The 15,449-nt window shown below is 40.1% G+C and overlaps 2 protein-coding genes across 2 annotated transcripts in view; one reads left to right on the top strand and one right to left on the bottom strand.

The window, feature by feature from the left end:
* Nucleotides 1-2,906, top strand: part of LOC132983273 (dysbindin-A-like) — an 8,191-nt gene extending 5,285 nt beyond the window's left edge. The window contains exons 8-10 of the mRNA XM_061049530.1: nt 962-1,108; nt 1,593-1,721; nt 2,224-2,906. Coding sequence (XP_060905513.1) covers nt 962-1,108; nt 1,593-1,721; nt 2,224-2,483 — 536 coding nt within the window. The 3' untranslated portion in view covers nt 2,484-2,906. The remainder of the gene's footprint in view (nt 1-961; nt 1,109-1,592; nt 1,722-2,223) is intronic.
* An 8,552-nt stretch (nt 2,907-11,458) lies between these two features.
* The window catches only part of LOC132983274 (IgGFc-binding protein-like), a 35,239-nt gene continuing 31,248 nt past the window's right edge, over nt 11,459-15,449 (bottom strand). The window contains exons 32-37 of the mRNA XM_061049531.1: nt 15,039-15,140; nt 14,284-14,479; nt 13,791-14,054; nt 12,486-12,628; nt 12,072-12,300; nt 11,459-11,682 (exon numbers count right to left, since the gene is read on the bottom strand). Coding sequence (XP_060905514.1) covers nt 12,109-12,300; nt 12,486-12,628; nt 13,791-14,054; nt 14,284-14,479; nt 15,039-15,140 — 897 coding nt within the window. The 3' untranslated portion in view covers nt 11,459-11,682; nt 12,072-12,108. The remainder of the gene's footprint in view (nt 11,683-12,071; nt 12,301-12,485; nt 12,629-13,790; nt 14,055-14,283; nt 14,480-15,038; nt 15,141-15,449) is intronic.

The following is a 15,449-nucleotide window of genomic DNA, read 5'->3' as shown; positions in this document are numbered from 1 at the left end:
TCCAAAAATTGATCAGAATGCAGGAAAATAAATGTTTGGTGCCTAACATTTTCCCCAGCACATAAATGTTATTAAATGGATTTCTCCACTCCTGCACTGTCGTTGGTTCATGAAGTAAATGATGCAGCAGATATCAAAAATACCAAACTTCCATTCATCCAAACAACCTGCCTGATGTCAGTGACTACAAGGAAGGGCGTTAATATTGAGGGGGAGCTCATTGTTAAATCTTCCCATCAGGGTTGTTTGAAGAAAAAATGCTATCACTGGGAAATCACAAATTCTATACTATTGCCCGTGTTCTCAAATGTTCAGAGAGCCTCTATGAAATGTCTGCTTCACACAGGCAGAGTCCAAAAAAAGTACCAGAGCCCAGTAATCACTCACAGTAAATTTATTAACGTGCAAAGGATTGACGCACTGCTGGTACTTTCTTTAGACTCCTCCTGTGTGAAGGAGACTTGATTTTTGACTTCTTAGGTCCTCTTTTTGAGAGCACCAACCTCCATCTGTGCTGGGGGTTAATGCGCAACAGTTTCATTCTACTTAGCTCCTAACTTAGCTAATTCTGAGCGAAGAAGGGACGGAAACTTTCATCTTCATGAGGAGGCTTGGTATGACACATTCGTTTGAGAGCTGTGATTGGTGGATCTAAAAAAAAAGAGGGGGGGGGGGTTTCCTCTCGCATCTCTTCGAGGCAAACAAAACCATAGCATCTAAATTCTAAAACACATTTCTTTGATGTGTTCTGTAAAGATAATTTACAGTAAAACAGGAAAAGGGACTGCTCCCACATTTGCCACGAGTTAGCTGTGACATGTTAGCAATAAGTAAATACTTAATGTTCTGATCAGTGGTAGGTGAAACTATCCTCTGTGTAAATCACTGCAGTAGAAATAATTCTCATTTTAATGTCAAACACCCTGTAGATGTCTCTGTTAAGATGTGTGTCTGTGTGTAGCGGAGCTGAATGCTGAGCATGCTCAGAAGGTGGCCGAGCGGGAGCAGGCTGTGCAGCAGAAACTGAGAGAACGACAAAAAGTGTATGAAGAAGCTTTCAACCAAGACGTGAAGCAGTACCTTTCCACGGGATACCTACAGACCAGACGTAAGTCCCAGTTAGTTATGGTTGAGAAATTCGACTGGATCTTTTTAAGCCAATAAAAATATGAATGGAAATACTCACTTTTAAATGTAATTGCTGTTTTTTTTGTTGTTTGTTTATGTTGTTTTAAATTTTTCACATACATCATTGTACTTCCCAGTTGTGCAGTCGCAATGACGACATTACACCCATTCATTTGTCTTAGGTCTTTAGCAAGTAGGAGTAAATGAGTGGACAACTAATGCTCCTGTTGGAGGACAGGATTGTGCAGAATAAGGGGATGATGCTGAGCTCCCAGGATAATACAGATGAAGTTTTCTGCATCATCGTGGCATCTTACAGATGTGGGGCACACCTGTCTCCGCTTCCAGTTATTATGCATTCAAGTCGGCCCCTTGGCGTCTTCTCCACGATACAGCTTATAAGTGTCAGACAGGTCAAAATTACATTAATTATATGTGGAAAATGTGTGTATGTGTGTTTGTAGAATCTACAGGCGCTGATGTCAGTGTTCTGGATCATATGACGGTAACAAACACATCAGACCAGGAGGCACTGGACGACTTCCTCAACTCCACCAGTGAAGACATCAGCCCTGAATCATCACTGACCTCAGGTAACCCCACCAAATTATTCAACTATAAACAAACATACACATAGCTGCTAATATTGCGTCAAACTAGTTTCAATATGCCAGCCCCCTTGTAAAAGTTCCATGTGAAGTCAATGGGAGCAGATGTGTGAACGTAGCAGGAAATATTGAGGAAAATTCCCTGCAAGTGAGTAAGAAGGCTTGATTAAATTTTTATCTTGCACCAGGTCAGTGACCGATCACCACATGTTGTAAAAAGGACAATGCGGAAATGGGCAGATGAAGCAATTAGAGTTTTAGTCATTGATATATAACAGTATCAACAAAGACACACGCTTAAGCAGTTTCATTACATCCATGGAGATCGCACCGTACTAGGGGGCTTGCAGGAAAAAGTCTGGGTAAAAGTTGGAGAGAAAATTGTGCCCATTCGCATACACACCTGCAGCCTACCTTGAACATTTTGTGCATGTGCTAATGTGGCTTAAGAGTTAAGTTTTAGTCACTCAGTTGTCCTCTCCTACAGGTCCAGACCTCGAGTCCTTCTCTTCTGAATCTTCAAAAAGCCAAATGCACCAAATACCTCCCACAAACAACCAGCCATCCGATCAGGAGGCAGCGCGGGAGCAGGAGGATGAAGTGTGCAGCGAGGAGAGCATTGAGCCTGAGGTTCAGTCAGACGAGGAGGATGTTCAACCTGATGTGTCTCTGACTGGTCTGCAGTATGTTGGCACACTGAGGGGCTCTGATGACAGTGACCCTGCTGAGGACCTGCCTTCGGGGTAACCAGAGCTCTGGAACTCTTTGTGAACACTAACTACTGATACTCCATGAAAAAATTGACCCTCTGGTCTCCCCCTTGTATTTTGACTTGGCAGCTCTTTCTTTCAACATCCGACTTGAGTTTAGATTTAGCGCTTTGTGACATGCGAGGGGGTAATTCAGTAAACAAAAACAAACTAATCCCTTGAGGCAGATGTAGACCAGAAACTCCTGTGTTGTGTGGGGTAAAGTTTTTGCCAGCAGAGTACCAATAAAACCAACTTGCCAATCAATGCAACGAAAGACCAGCATCTCCTTTGTTTATGATTTAAAAACCCTGTTTCTATGGAGTCTGGTGTCTTTGAAGAGAGAGATGTAACAGCTGTATCTGCGTTTAAAAAAATGTATTTATATAATTTCAAAATAAAAAATCTTCCTCTAACATAAGGGTCTATCTCTGTAGGGATCATTTCTGTAATGTTTTCAGATACTTAGAATAATAATCCGATCCTGTCAGTGACAAAAACAAGAACATTAAGTCAAGATCAAAGTCATCTTTATTGTAAATTTTTGCCTTACGTGCTGGACATACAGAAAAATTGCAACGGTGCCACCGAACCACGGTGCAAGCTGAAAAAGTATAAAAAGATATTTAAAAGAAAATGCTAAATATAAAGGATAAAATACAGATTTTCAAAGTACAGAGATAACGTGCAAAAGATGTGCATTTAAAAACAACAGCAACAACAAATGTGCATGGACAGACTTTGATCCTTCAAGGATTATGTTGCAGACATAACAGCCTGTTTCACTGCTGCAGACTGTATAAATCTACAGGAGAAATTCTAAAATGTTTTTGTCAGTATTAAAAGAGAATATTCTCTATGTGAAGTGAATAGGGTCCGGATTTCTAAAATACTGTTACTTCCCTTTGCAGTTAACCAAATAACGTTGTGCAAAAACAAAGACCAAAAACTATATAGTGATAATTAAGGATGTTCCCAGGTGACTCATTTCTAAGTCCAAGTTATGACAATTCTTAGAATACAGTCACAACTGAGCAGAATTTATAAAAATTGTCTGCAGGTATATGAGGCAATTTGGTTTTCCAAGTGTGGCTAAAATTAACAACAGTAGCAGCCAGCCTTAAGTCCTCCTTGCTGGCCAACGTCCACAGGTAAATGAAGAATATTGTTACACGTTGCTCCGGTCGATATGCCAATTTCAGCTGACACAGCATATATCAATGTTTTCTAAATTTTCCAGATCAAAATAAACAACTGCTCCAACGAGATTAAACGGTCACTGTGCTTGTTTACGTTCAGGCAGTAGAGCTAGAAGAGAAGGCCCATGAACCAGTTTTTCTAGGGCTACAGCTCCAGCTAGTGGTGGGTGGCTGCATTACAGATTGGACAAAATAATTCACTCGTATTAGGGGCCAAAATACAAGAATATTAGTAATATGTTTAAATGGTAAATGGACTGGGGGGCGGAGCCGGACTCCAAGCATATAAGACGTGCTTTTCGATGCTCCGTTGTTATGTGACAATTTCACCTAAAATCAGTCTCTTGGCGACATTTCTGGACACCGTGTGACTCTCTACTTCTTTAGTTATAACTTTGGGACACTTTTTTAAAAAACTTTTTCTGGAACTTTTACCAACTATGACCTCCACTAAAACAAGAACCGATGCTGCTCGTGCAGGCCGCAGCAAAGCCTCTCATTTGACTGAGCCATCGTCACCCCCTGCGGCTAGCAGATTGTAGAGTTAGAGCAGACGGCAAGCGACCATAGTGACCAGCTCTCCTTACTTGCTGCTACGGTAAACATACTGAAGGCGGAGGTAAAGTCTCTGACGGACAAATGTGGGGATCTGGAGGGGAGGTCGAGGAGGAATAACCTTCGGCTACTGGGGATTCCTGAGGGATCAGAGGGTCCGCGCCCAACAGAATTTATCGGCCAACTGCCAAAGGACCTGCTTCACCTGGACGAGACGCCCCTGCTAGACAGAGCCCACCGTGTCCTACGTGCCAAACCCAGGGATGGGGAAGCACCCTGACCGTTTATCATCAGGGTTCATTTCTTCCATGTGAAACATCCCGTGGCACCTCTCTTTCTCTCCAGGGTAAGAAACTCTCGATCTTCCCGGACTATACCCCCGCTGTTTCAAAGAAGAGAGCTGCATTTGGAGGAGTGAAGCGTGATCTGCGAGCCTGTCCCGGTGTGAAGTTTGGTTTGATGTTTCCAGCAGTTTGGAGAATCACTCTGCAGAATGGTACCTCTCAAACATTTGACGACCCGGCTGCTGCTTCGGCCTTCATAGACAGTAAGCTCAGAAAAGTGGTCCCTTCTACAAGCCCTGAATAGGGAAAGCGACAGGTTTGTCACCGGTGTTCAGTTCATAATATGTCTCATTCAAACAGAGGACTGTTAAAATTATACGTTAGTCTTTACTCTGTCACATAACTCCAGCAGTCGTAGTATGACTTTGTTTCATCTACAGGAGTTGTTTAGGTGTGTGTTAATGTTCTTTAGCAACTGTGGGGTATGCGCGCGTCCAGGAGTCGCATCAGCAGGGGTGGGAGGGGGGGGTCTGTTCACAGTTCCTTTTGAGTGATGTTATTTGTATTGTTTTGTATACAGCTTGGCCGCTGCACCTTAAACAATTGTGTGAGATATTATCTATAATGCACTTTTTTATTTGTGACTCATCTAGCACCAGTCTGTTATTGCTGACAGGATTATTATTTATTTCCTTTATTTATCATACCCTTTCCATCTGATTTATGAACCAACCTAGAGTTGCGCAGCAGACTGGAGGAGTGTTAAAATTCTCTAGTTGGAACTGCAAAGGCCTAAACCAGCCAATCAAATGTAGTAAAATACTTGGACATCTTCAACATTTAGGAGTTCACATTGCTTTCCTCCAAGAAACCCATCTTAAGCCAGCTAACCGTATCAGATTGCGGAGGAGGTGGGTCGGACAGGTGTACCACTCTTCATTTCAAAGTAGATCTAGAGCGGTGGCGATATTAATTAATAAGTCGATTAATTTCATTTGGAAGATGTCTTTTCTGATCCAAATGGTAGATATGTACGAGTGACAGGGAAACTATTTGGCTCTCCTGTGGTCCTACTTAATATTTATGGCCCTAACTGGGATAATGAACATTTTTTCAAATAAGTCTTTTGCTCTTTACCAGACCTATCCACAAATCATCTCATCCTGGGGGGGACTTTAATTGCTGTCTTGACTCAAAATTAGACCGCTCCTCTACTAAAAGTACATCGCTTTCAAGCTCAGCTAAGATTAAAGAAAGAAGTTTCACTATCAGACCCTTGGCGATTCCATAACCCATCTGGAAGGGCATTCTCTTTTTTCTCTCAGGTTCACCATACCTACACATGTATCGATTATTTCTTGATTGATAATCAGATGATAATGGAGCTACAAATTATGGGATGTGATTATACTCGACCACCCTGGAGACTGAATACCCGTCTTTTATCAAATGAAGATTTTGTGGCTTTTATCTCTCAGCAGATTGATTTCTTTTTAGAAATTAACAGAACTCCAGGAATTTCAGCCTCATTGTTATGGGAGTCATTAAAAGCATATTTACGGGGTGAAATTATCTCTTACTGTGCTCACAATGCTAAAATTAGAGGTAAGAGATTGGCAGATATATCTAAGCGTATTGCGCAGATTGATGGGGTCTACTCTACTGCTCCAACACCAGATTTATATAAAGAGCGACTCCTACTTCAAGCAGAATTTGACGTTCTTTCTACCACCCGTGCAGAGGAACTACTTTTCAAATCAAGATGTACTTATTATGAGCAGGAGGATAAAGCAAGTAAGCTTCTAGCCCACCAACTAAGACAGGAGTCAGCTTCACACCAAATCCCACAGATCCAAACTCCAACAGGTATAACCACGGACCCCAAACTAATTAACGAACAGTTTAAACAATTTTATGCCTCCCTTTATACTGCTGAACAATCCAATGACCCTACAGCGTTTAACAGTTTCTTTGCCCCCCTTGTCATCCCTAAGATTAGACCTGACCTTGCTGCAAGACTGGATGAGCCTATCTCTATAGAAGAGCTTGATAAAGCTGCGCATGCTATGCAATCAGGTAAATGTCCGGGCCCGGATGGTTATCCAGTTGAATTCTATAGGACATTTTTCAGTAAGTTAGCACCACTCCTCATTGATATGTTCAATGAATCCTTACTCACCCTTAATCTGCCACATACACTTAGTCAGGCCACAATTTCTTTAATTCTAAAAAAGAAAAAGGACCCTCTCCTTTGTGGGAGCTACCGCCCCATAAGTTTACTGCAGGTCGATTTAAAACTCTTATCTAAATTATTAGCTTTGCGTTTAGAGACTGCTTTACCCCACATCATTTCCCCTGACCAGACAGGTTTTATACAAAATAGGCATTTGTTTTCTAATATAAGGCGCCTCCTTAATGTCATATAATCCTTCCACTTCTTCAGTGTCGGAGGCTGTGATTTCATTGGATGCAGAGAAGGCCTTCGATCGGGTGGAGTGGGGCTATCTTTTCCACACCTTGGAGAGATTTGGTTTTGGTGTAACTTTTATCAGCTGGGTGAGACTGCTCTACTCCTCCCCTACCGCCTGTGTCAGAACTAATAACACCTACTCTAAATACTTCTCTTTTTTCCGCTCTACTCGTCAGGGCTGTAATTTAAGCCCACTTCTATTTGCGATTGCAATTGAGCCGCTGGCCATTTCACTTAGATCAAACCCTCGTATAACTGGTGTTTATAGATTTGGTGTTGAGCAAAGAACCTCACTATATGCCGATGATTTGCTTCTATATGTATCTAAGCTTTCTGTTTCTGTTCCAGCAGCCCTCGAGACTTTTAGGTCATTTGGCATGATTTCAGGCTATAAGCTTAACCTGGAAAAAAGCGAACTCTTCCCTTTAAACACAGAAGCCCGTAATTTCCCCCTGCATACTTTGCCGTTCAAAGTCACTCTGCTCGGCTTCACATAACTTGGTATTTACTTTACAGATACATTTGAGGATCTGTTTAGATTAAACTTTTTACCACTGCTAGATAAATTACGTAAAGACTTCGAACGCTGGTCCCTACTGCCCTTTTCACTAACTGCATGAATAAACTCAGTCAAGATGAACATTCTACCAAAATTCTCATACCTATTTCAGTGTTTACCTATTTTTCTGACTCAATCATTTTTTCATAAAATTGACAGCCTGGTGTCAGAGTTCATCTGGAACAAGAAAGTCCCTAGGCTTGGCAGAATCTTATTACAAAGACCAAAATCTTTAGGTGGCCTGGCTCTACCAAACTTCAGGTTTTACTGCTGGGCAGCTAACTTCAGAGTCTTGCAGCACTGGGCCCAGTTTCATTATTCCCCCTCACCTCCAGCATGGTCACTCTTGGAGAATTCCTCTTGTAGTCCAGCGTCATTATCGGCGCTGGCGCATGCTCCTTTAAGTTTTCCCCTTTCTCCTTCCTCTAAAAATATTATTGTTAAATCAACACTCAGGATTTGGAATCAGTTTAAACGTCACTTTGGTTTGCAGTCCTTATCTTTATCGGCTCCTGTCACAGCCAACCCGATCTTTCTCCCTTCCTTGATGGATGCAGGTTTTATGTAGGTAATAAGTGGTGTAGTGGCATCGTTTGAACAATTATCTGAAAAATATGCACTTTCTAAATCACATTTCTTTAGATACATGCAAATCCGTAGTTTTCTCCGAAATAGAAACCCTGATTTCCCCAACCTTCCGGACCCCACTCCTATAGATTCACTCCTGAAACCCTCACATTGTGTAAAGGGTACTATCTCTGTAATATATGCTCTCATCTCCTCACTGCGCCCCTCCTCTTTAGACAATATTAAAATCAAATGGGAGGAGGACTTGGGCGTAGAGATTACTGATGACCTGTTTGAGGTAATTTTGCATAGAGTCCACTCCTCTTCATTTTGTGCCAGACATGGACTAATTCAATGCAAAATTGTCCATCGTACACATTTCACTAAAGTCAGATTAGCAAAAATCTATGGAAATATTGATCCCACCCGTGACCGATGCCATCAAGCACCAGCATCATACAGCCATATATTATGGTCCTGCCCTTCTCTAGTTACATTTTGGACAGAAATCTTCCAAACAATTTCTAAAAGTTTAGAGGTCCCTGTCAGGCCGTCTGCTATAACAGCTTGTTTTGGCATTCCCTCTCTTAACCTACAGCTTCCAAAATATAAGACAGATCTGGTGGCATTTGTGACACTCCTAGCAAGACGACAAATGTTGCTGCATTGGAAATCACCCACTCCTCCCTCTCACTTTGCATGTCTCAAAGATGTTCTGTACTTTATTAAAATGGAGAAGATAAGATGTGTAATAAAAGGTTCAACCAAAAGATTTCATAGAACATGGGGCACTTTTTTCAAATACGTTAAGGGTCTGCATTTTCTGGATGACTCATAATAGTGATATGTGTACATCCATCTTTTATGTGTATGTCTCTGCTTATTTATGTATGTGTGTGCACGTTACAAGTTTGCATACTTGTTCGGTTTTCCTTCTTTTGTCTTTTATAGCCCTTCCGTATAATGTGCTATAGTTACCTCAATACATACTGTGTTTATTTCTTTTTGTAATTCGTTGAACGGTCAAGCTTAGTTTGTGTTGTGTTCTAGTTGTCTTTTCTTTTTTTTTTTTTAAATTCAGAATTACTCTTTATTTTTCTGAAGAACCCGTCAAACATATATCTGTATGTCTCAAAACTCAATGAAAAAACTTGTGAAAAAAAAAAAAGGTAAATGGACTTGAGCTTGTATAGTATATCTTTTCTAGATATATATATGTCACACCTACCCATTCACACACTGATGGCAGAGGTTGCTATGTAGTGAGACCATCAGAAGTAGCTAACCCCATTTATATGCATTCATACACTGATGACAAAGCAGCGGGAGCAATTCAGGGTCAAGTGTCTTGCCCAAGGACCCATCGGACATGTGGCTGCAGGAGCTGGGGATCGAACCCTCGACCTTCCAGTTGAGAGACGATGCCTCAACTGACCAGTAATTATGTTGCTGACTAGTGAGTTTGAAAAAAATTTAATCGTTAAGCCAACTTCTCTTGCACATCCCCAGGGGTACTCAATGAGCCTCACACGGGGCACCACAATACAAAGGGTAGGGAAAAGAATTGGGACGTAATAACCGCCCTGTTTAAACGGCCACACAGCTAGATAAATTCAGAGTTTGCACTTTAAACCATGTTGTAGTAGTATAAAAGCTATTTCCAAAAGGATGTGTTGTATAGATGTAGAGAAGTATGTAGAAAATTGCTTAAGGAGTCAAGTGGGTACAATACACCACCAACGATCACATTTCAGTCATTACATCCTGCTTTACCTTATAGTCACTAAGAGCTTTATCTAATAATAGATGTTTTTAATCTTGATTTAGCACTAGAGCTAAATAAACTCATCCTTGTAAACTTTCCTATCTGTGTTAAAGATGGCGACAATCAACAAAATTAGTAAGATTTTGCTTTCCTCGATCTTAAATCATACAGCAGGATAGAAACCCAAAATAACATTCTCCTTTCAGAAAATGGATAACCAGAAATAGGTTTTCACTTCCCATGCAGGACCTACATAACCTGATCATTTACGTCATTAGTCTTAGAGTCTGTTTACACTTGCATTAACATCCGTCCTGGGTGATCTAATACGTGAAAAGCATTTATTTACACTTTATTTATTACACTTTGCATACTCCATTGAGTATTTGAGAAGTACATATCTCACTTGTCTGCCTCACATGCAAATAAGTGCCTGTAAATCTTTTCCGTTGAAAAAAATGAATGCATCTTCGTTTACACCCAGCGGTAGGCAGCATTCTTCCCCCAGTTGAGGAGGTGGTCCTTAATGCTGCCCAAGACTCCTGAGCATTTACACAACCAAACCAATGTGGATAAATTGCGTGTCAGACCTACAGAAGCGTATTGCATGAGAAAATAAAAATCTGCTCTGTTTTTCTGAATTATTGAGCTTAGTTTTTATGAAGAATGAAAAACGTGTTCAACAGCGACACCTACAGTAAGTCGCTCGCTATGGGGATCCAGTATTTATTGTGTCTTGAGGCACTACGTATCCATTCTGAAAGCATTTTAAATGCATCAATTTAAATCATAGAAGTATGCCTTATTGGCAGAGCTGATCCTGATAGACCAGAGGGGGGTTTGCGTCTGAACTGCAAACATTTAAGTTACAACATTACCATCTATGTCACCTAAATACACGAGTATCTGCCGATGCGTTAAAGAAAACAGTCTGGGAATGTTTTATTCTTTAAGTGGTCTAAATAAGAGCTTCTGTTGGGATTATGATGTACTAGTATCTAATTGATTTAGAAAAACAGCTGTTTTTTATTTGTATTTAAAAAAAAAAAAAAACCTTAACTCGTAAATCTGAGATTTTTAGCCTGAGAAGAACAAAGCGTATTTTTATTTTCTCGTGAATTCAATACGCTTCTTTAAAGACCACCTCCTTATGTAGTCTCAGCTGTCAAGCAGGTCAAGGTCTGTCCTCAGGACGCATTGGGGTGCAGTTACACCCAGCATTATCAGATCATCCGGGATGTATATATTTTTTAAGGTGTAAATAAACGCTTCGCCCTATCAAATCAGGTTTACAAATTGTGAAACTGTACACCTCCTCTAAAATGCAGTCAAACATAAGTAGAATATACCATGTTACTTTTCCACATCTTCACATGCTCCTCGCTTTCTCCTCATTATGATCATATATCTCTATGTAGAAATGTCTATAAACATGCTTTTGTATAAGACCTTTGCATCTAATTTAAGGGCCCCCATAAGCAGCGATTGAAGACTTATCATGATTTTTGCTTATACATTTAATGTCGCCAGTAAATGTCAGTTGTACATAAAAAAAAAGACACAACAGACCATCATGTTGCTGAAATATGTTTAATGATCATACTTGATTAGTAAAGACTGACATCTATTGATTGTACAGGTCACTGCAGATAAATGTGTGCATGGAAGGAAAAATCATAGGGAAAGATGATTACTGTGATTTTTTACTGTGAGTTATAACAAGGTAAGAATCATAAAGAGTTTCTCTAGTGATGGTAAAGGCTTTGTGTTAAACACTCGGTACAATCAATATCCTGCTTCCTACATGGTGATTATAATGTTTAGCATCATTGTACACAGGGTTTACAAACGATCATTACAGCCGCCATGTGGGTAGGATGTACTGCAGGGCTGATGTAATAGACTGCATTCCTTTGATATGAATATTATTATCCAGGAGTACCTGATGAGGTTTTAGCTGTATTCAAAGGTCATTATGTCTTCTAACATATCATACTGCTTAATTTTAAACAGAGGAACAAAAGTGACAGAAAAAACCCGAAATGATTAAATCAATTTTCAAATATGTCATATAAGTCAACCTGATTAAGGATAAGGGCTCCTGAAGAACATTGATTCTGTTACCACAGAAGAATCTTTATTATAGCTGATAGTCCAAGGTGTAAACACAACATAGCTGGATATATTCTCTCCTAAATAACTTGATTTGATGATGACTCCCTGATTAGTAGCAGCCCCTCACTCCGTTCACCACACCACATTTCTGCTGGGGGCCGCAGGGTTTTGTTGCGCATTTCATCATCCCGTGCGAACACTCACAGTATAAACCGCAGTTATCGTTGTAGTGCCCCTCACCGATCTCGAGGTAATGACCACCAAGGAAACAGCCACATTCAGCCAGTTTCACACAGCGATCCTGCAGAGGAAACGATTCAACAGTCAGGAAAATTAAATCAGGAGTGTGTGATTCAAACACAAATAAATGTTTCTCAAACAATCCTGTCATTATAGTAAGTTCTTATCGTGCTGATTTATGTCTTAAGTGATCAGTTTAATCTAGTCAGTTTATTTCAGTGGGCGGGGCATGGATGAGGATATTACCTTATTCAGCAAGTATCCATGTTGACACACACAGCCCTCACTTGGTGCGATTTTACAGTTGGCACGTAGAGATAAGGAGTCGCAGGTGATTGGACAGCCAGGAGCACTGAGACTGTAAATACTATTGGCTTGACAGTCCATCGCTGACACATACATACAAACACACATAATATTAAATACATTACAGATACAAAAAATAATTAATCATGAAAGAATGGAGTCCGGAAAACATGTTTAGTACACCTTTTCAGAAGTTTGGAGCAGAAGAAGTTTGTTGTTTTATCTACAGAAACATCCAGTAAGAATTGCCATGATACCCGCATTTTAACTTAAAGGCTTAATATGCGATTTTTCACACTTAAATGTAATAGAAATCAAGTATATCCTCTGAAAATAACTCTGTGAGTAATGACTGTCTACAATTTATGTAACACCCGACTCCCACTGTCTGTGATGTTTTCCGAGTTTTCCTAGTCCTATCTTCAGTTAGTTTACATCGCCAGGACGGCCGGCTGACTCCTCCCCTCGTGTATAAAAGTTGTTTAATTGAGGGACTAGAGAAAAGAAGAATAACATACTGTATTCCCTGTTTAACTGCTTTTCTAGATCACGCTCATTTCAGCTAAATTTACATGCAGTGTGACGATACGAGCATAATAAAGATCGCTAGCATAGCATGCTAACACAACAATGCAGCGCAAGTTGTTTTGGTTTCATGCTGGTGCTCAAGGGCGACATCTGCTGGATCAAAACAAAAAATCACATATAAAGCCTTTAAAGCCATTTTTGGTCTGATGACTGATATAGATGTGTGTGTGTGTGTGTGTGCATTTCTTACGACAGAACTTTTTGGTCCTCCAACTCTCAATTTTAGCTCCCGCATCCTGACAAGACGTGCTGAAAGCTGATAGGCTGCTGCCGCATATAAAGCCTTTAAGTTAAACAAAACCCAGCTCCTTTCTGAAGGATTGTGAATTTGTGTGCAGGGTGTCAATATGACTTTAAGAGTCTCAAGACTGTGAAACAACAGGATGTCTTCATTCTTCTGTTTCTTTGCATTTTTTTCATCTTTTCTTCTCTGTCACTTGTCTGCTGTGGCTCTGTCTTTTTTTTGCAGCAGTTTTTTTCTTTTTTTATGAAGCTTTACTACTTTTCTTTCTATTGAACTTAAAATAAACAGGGATTGTATTGTTTTAGAATGGGTGGTATGGAAGGTATTGATTTATTTATTTTTTACAACCAAAATCGATAACAATCAAGAAACAATCATCATAAAAGTGAGAAAACATAATCGAAAACACTCACGGCAGAAGTTCTCCGTCCTCCACGGTTTGACGTTGCCTTGTTTCCTCTGACACTCCTCCACGTAGTCTCTGATGATGTCACAGGCTGCCTCCTGTTTGCCGTCGTTTAGATACATGTCATAGACACAGTCTTGGTGGTACTGTTTGGTATCCAGGAGCTCTGAACATTCAGCCAGGGGTCCGTCCTTCGCCGTTATCACGTCACACGCCTTAGTGTAGTCGGGCAGTTTGTCGTCAACGGGGAGGGGTGGAGGACAGTCTTTACCTGGAAACACAAAAAGCATCAGCAGCATTATCATTGATTTATTTGTTTTTATATGAAAGAAGATATCCATCAGACATTTTAACGTCTACTGTCCAGCTCTGAAACTCGTTTTTCCGATGTTTCCAACACCACATGAATGCAGGGTGATGCAAAGCAATTTACATTTAAAATCTAGATTTAGATTCTAAATTAAATCACAAGTAAAAGCGAGAGCCAATGAGCTTCTTACACTCATGAGAGCATCCCTCCACATCAGCCACCAAATGGCTCACTCCAAACACTGTGGCGTTGTCGGCCTGCTTCCCGTCGGGCAGCATCAGGTCGTCCGCTGGGTCTCCGTTCATGTTTCCACAAAGACCACAGGCTGCATTTTCATAGTTAGAAGCCAGCTCCACCCTCACTGAACTCACATAGTCAAATGAGACCTGTAACATGAAGGAGAGTTTATTTATTTATTTAATTTAATTAATTTAATTAATTTAATTAATTTAATTAATTTAATTAATTTAATTAATTTAATTTAATTTATTTATTTTTAATTTATTTTATTTTATTTTATTGTATTTATTCATTTATTTTATTTATTTATTTTATTTTATTTTATTTTATTTTATTTTTATTTTATTCTTGCATTGTTAAGGAGAGCTTGGAACACAAAAATGTCATTGCCAGCTATGACTGCTTTGCTTGTTATGTTGTGCATTTGACTAATAAAGATAACTTGAACTCGAGAGTCAAAGAAAAATGCATTCTCTCTGATTTCTGACTCTATCCACCGTCCTCTCTTTAACAAAGAACAAACCTGCCACACACCTGCTATTAATCAGAATTTTTTATTTTATGATGCTATTTGCCCGATTCAAAGTCATTCTGCAACATCATCACGACACACAAACAAGACGTCTCATGACGAGCGTGCAGGTAAACACACATTTCAGCCTCTTCTACAAACTGAATAAATCGTGTGTGTGTGTTTATGAATACCTTTAAAAAGTGTGTTTCGATGACGGCCTCTCTGTGTCTGCGATGAACCTGCACCTGTGATTTATTCCACAGGAATGGCAGAGATTCTATCACTCCATCCACCTGTGGAAAACACACACACACACACAGACATGCTTTAAAATGCATTTTGGTTTGTTATTTGAGTTTTGTTCAGAGAGGGAGAGAGGCGGATCAAGGTGAAGGGGGAAACACAGACAGTGTGAGAGGAGACATGGGTGAAGTGACGGCTCTGGGGAAGAAATATAAACGGCACTTTACAATTTGTCAACAGTTTTTTTTAGTTGAAAAAAAAGACTGAAGGAAAGGGACCTGAAGGGTGGAAGCAACAAGAAGAGATGATAAAAATGGAGGTGCAATGAAATGAAAGCGTGTGACGCATCTCAACTGTGA

Source organism: Labrus mixtus, chromosome 11, assembly GCF_963584025.1.
Source record: "Labrus mixtus chromosome 11, fLabMix1.1, whole genome shotgun sequence".
NCBI classification, from domain to species: domain Eukaryota; kingdom Metazoa; phylum Chordata; class Actinopteri; order Labriformes; family Labridae; genus Labrus; species Labrus mixtus.
This window is presented reverse-complemented; position numbering and strand designations above follow the sequence as displayed.